At 40.3% G+C, this 3,299-nt stretch overlaps 1 protein-coding gene across 1 annotated transcript; it reads left to right on the forward strand.

The window, feature by feature from the left end:
- The first annotated feature begins 863 nt into the window (after positions 1–863).
- Positions 864–2,571, forward strand: LOC131054474 (uncharacterized). Its single transcript, XM_057989006.2, has 2 exons — positions 864–1,037; positions 2,050–2,571. Exons 1-2 carry the CDS (start codon positions 864–866, stop codon positions 2,569–2,571), a joined length of 696 nt encoding a protein of 231 aa, XP_057844989.2.
- The last annotated feature ends 728 nt before the right edge of the window (positions 2,572–3,299 follow it).

A 3,299-nucleotide genomic window follows, 5' to 3' on the forward strand; every position in this document is an offset into this window, starting at 1 on the left:
AGCAAGGTATGTATTTAGCCTATAATGTAGTGAATTGTGTTAGACAACAACCTTAGGAGTGGAGAGAGTCATTAATATTTATAAGATAGAGTATTTGTGAGTAGGAGAACCCATCCAAGGATGGAATTGGTTCTATGAACCCATCTTTGGACCTTTGCTTTGGAAAACAACCCTAATTAGGCCTATTAGGTCTGTGCCAAACAGATTTGTTTAGGGGTGCAAGAATAGGATCAAGTCTTAATTCCTTGGAGTCTTCTAGAAGTCCCAAAAGGGTGTTTGAATTTATAAGGGGTTTGTGGAGTCCTTTGAAGAAATCTAGAGATCTAAGGAAATTTAGTTTTGGAGGCCTAATTCCTACTAAGTCTATTTGTGATTCTGAGACCCTAAGACTTGGGAAGAGTCTAACTTGTGGAGTTGGTCAAGATATGACATCTTGGACCTAGAGTACCACTTTCCACTCCTTGGAGAAGGTTGAGGGAATCGGATTGGCGTTTGGCTTGTAAAGCCAAGTGGAGGGCTGAAGGAAGACTTAGGTTCCTACCAATAACGTCCTTTGACTTGGGTTGCACCAGACCTTCTACTTGCTCACTCTGCATCGGGTGGTATCAATGCCTAGAAGAATCTGAAGAGATTTGTGTTTTGGAAAGATCTTAGAAGGAGATGGTGACAATGATGAACTTCCACAAAGAATGACTAGTATGGAATTGGCTAGGATTGTAAAAGAACAGTTGGCCAAGAATAGGGCCATGAAAAGAGAACTAGAATGATTGAATGGTAAGGTAGAAAGAAGGAATAAAGTAGACCCTGGTGATGATGATGATGAAGAGGGCCATGGAGGAGAAGACCCTCAACATGAAAGAGAAATGATACCTACAGACCAAAGAACATTCATTGAAGCCCTTGAAAAGGTAGGGAATAAGGATAATAAGTCCAACTTGCCTGAGTTCACTAGTAAAATGAACCCTGAAGAGGTTGTGGAATGGTTAGAAGCCCCAGAGAGCCATTTTGAATGCAATGAGGTTGTAGAAAACCAGAAGGTGAGGACTGCTAAGTCTACAATGAAGGGTCCTGCATTGAGTCGGTGAAACTTCCTACAAAATGAGAGAGTGGAAGAAGGGAAGAACCCTATATCTTCATGGAAGAGGATGAGTGCAGAGATCAAGAGGAAATTTGTGCCTAAGGACTTTGAGGTGATGATGCATAGGAAGTTGTACAACTTAAGACAAAAACACTTGGATGTGAGTACCTATACAAAGGAATTTCATAAATTGACCCTTAGAGAAAGACTACTTGAATTAGAGAAACAGAAGTTGGCAAGGTATCTAAATGGTCTTAAATACAACATCTAAGATGAGATCAGTTTCTTTAACCCAGAGATAGTACACAAATATTATCAGATGGCACTAAGAACTAAGGAGAAATTGAAGAGGAGAGGAGAACAACAAAACAGAAGTAGAGGAGGAAATTTCTGAGGAAGAGGCAGATTTGGTGGAAGAGGAACATCTCCTAAACCATAAGGGGAGTCAAGCAATCAGGAGAATGTAGGGGATTCAAGCCACAAAGGAAATTTTAGGGGAAGGAGACCCAATAATAGAGGTAGATTTGGATGAAGGGGATCCAATGTTTTTACAAGTCGATGCTCTTCATGCAATCAAATTGGTCATCAATCATTTAGATGCCCGGAGAAGCAAGGATCCAACAGTCAAGGGGGAGAAAGAAGAATTCATTTGGCAGAAGAGGAGGATACACAAAGTGTGAACTCACCCTCAAGACCTACAGATCCTAAACAAGGAGAATGTGTCATGCTCAATAGAACCCTTTTAAATGTACCAACCGCAAAGAAGAACATTATTTAAAACAACCTGCAAGGTAGGTGGAAAAGTGTGTAAGGTAATTGTTGATTTTGGGTCAACTGACAATGTTGCCTTAGTAGAAATGGTGAGTAAACTTGGATTATAAAAGATCCCTCACCCTTACCCCTACAAGGTCTTTTGGTTGAACAAGGAACAACAAGAACTCATCAATGAACAAGTGTGGGTGGAGTTTCAGATTGGGGAATACAGAGATAAAGTATTGTGTGATGTACCAGAGATGGATTCTTGCCATTTTCTCTTAGGGAGACCTTGGAAATATGATGTAAATTCCCAACATGATGGCAAAAAGAACATCTACATTGTGACTAAGGATGGTGTGAGCTACACCAGGACTCCACTCCCTGATGACAACAAAGACAAACGTTTGGTAGCTAGTGTCATGTTAGTGAATGAGAAGGATCTTATGAAGACCCTCAAGGAGGAGAATGCCCCATGCTTTGCAATAGTAGTGAAGCCTAAAGGAGTGATGAAGGAGAAGCCAACAAACAAGGTAAAGGAAAGGAGTGTAGGTCCCAAGGAAGTACATGAATTTTTGAGCAAGTACCAGGGTATAGTTGCAGGAAGAACACTAGATACATTGCCACCTCATAAGGATGTTAGCCATTGTATTGACCTCATTCCTGGGTCCACATTGCCCAATAAGGTTGTCTACAAGATGACCCCAGAGCAGAATGAGGAGGTTGTAAGACATGTCTAAGAATTGTTGGACAAAGGATTCATAAGGAAGAGTATAAGTCCTTGTGTTGTCCCCGCAGTCTTAGCCCCAAAGAAGGAAGGTACATGGAGGTTATGCATAGACTCTAGGGAAATAAACAAGATCACTATAAGGTATAAGTTTCCTATGCCCTAGATAGAGGATTTGGCGGACTATCTAGGAGGAGCCAAGTACTATTCTAAGGTGGATTTGAAGAGTGGGTATCACCAAATCAGAATAAGAGAGGGGGATGAGTGGAAAACTGTATTTAAAACCAATGAAGGCCTTTATGAGTGGTTGGTCATGCCATTTGGTTTTTCTAATGCCCCTGGCACATTCATGAGACTCATGAATGAAGTTTTCAAACCTTTCATTGATCATTTTGTGGTAGCTTATTTAGATGATATCATGGTTTTTAGTAAGGATGGGGGTGAACATTTAATGCATCTTGATTTGGTCTTGAAAAGGTTGCATGAAGTGTAGTTGAAGATAAATTTGGAAAAGAGTGTTTTCTTGTTGGAAGAGTTGATATTCCTTGGTTTTGTGATCTCCAAGGACAAGCTAAAGATGGAACCTTCTAAGGTAGATACTATCCTCAATTGGCCAACACCTAAGAATGCAAGTGAGGTAAAGAGCTTTCATGGTTTTGCAAGTTTTTATAGGAAGTTTATTAAAAATTTCTGTGGTATATGCGTACCCATGATAGATACTATAAAAGTGGGTAGGAAATA

This window comes from Cryptomeria japonica, chromosome 7 (genome assembly GCF_030272615.1).
Source record: "Cryptomeria japonica chromosome 7, Sugi_1.0, whole genome shotgun sequence".
NCBI classification, from domain to species: Eukaryota; Viridiplantae; Streptophyta; class Pinopsida; order Cupressales; family Cupressaceae; genus Cryptomeria; species Cryptomeria japonica.

Excerpts from the sequence above, each read along its gene's own strand:
- LOC131054474 (XM_057989006.2), top strand. The coding sequence starts at position 864 with ATGATACCTACAGACCAAAGAACATTCATTGAAGCCCTTGAAAAGGTA. Across the intron at positions 1,038-2,049 it reads AGGTTGTAGAAAACCAGAAG|ATTGGGGAATACAGAGATAA; the intron begins GTGAGGACTGCT and ends GTGGAGTTTCAG.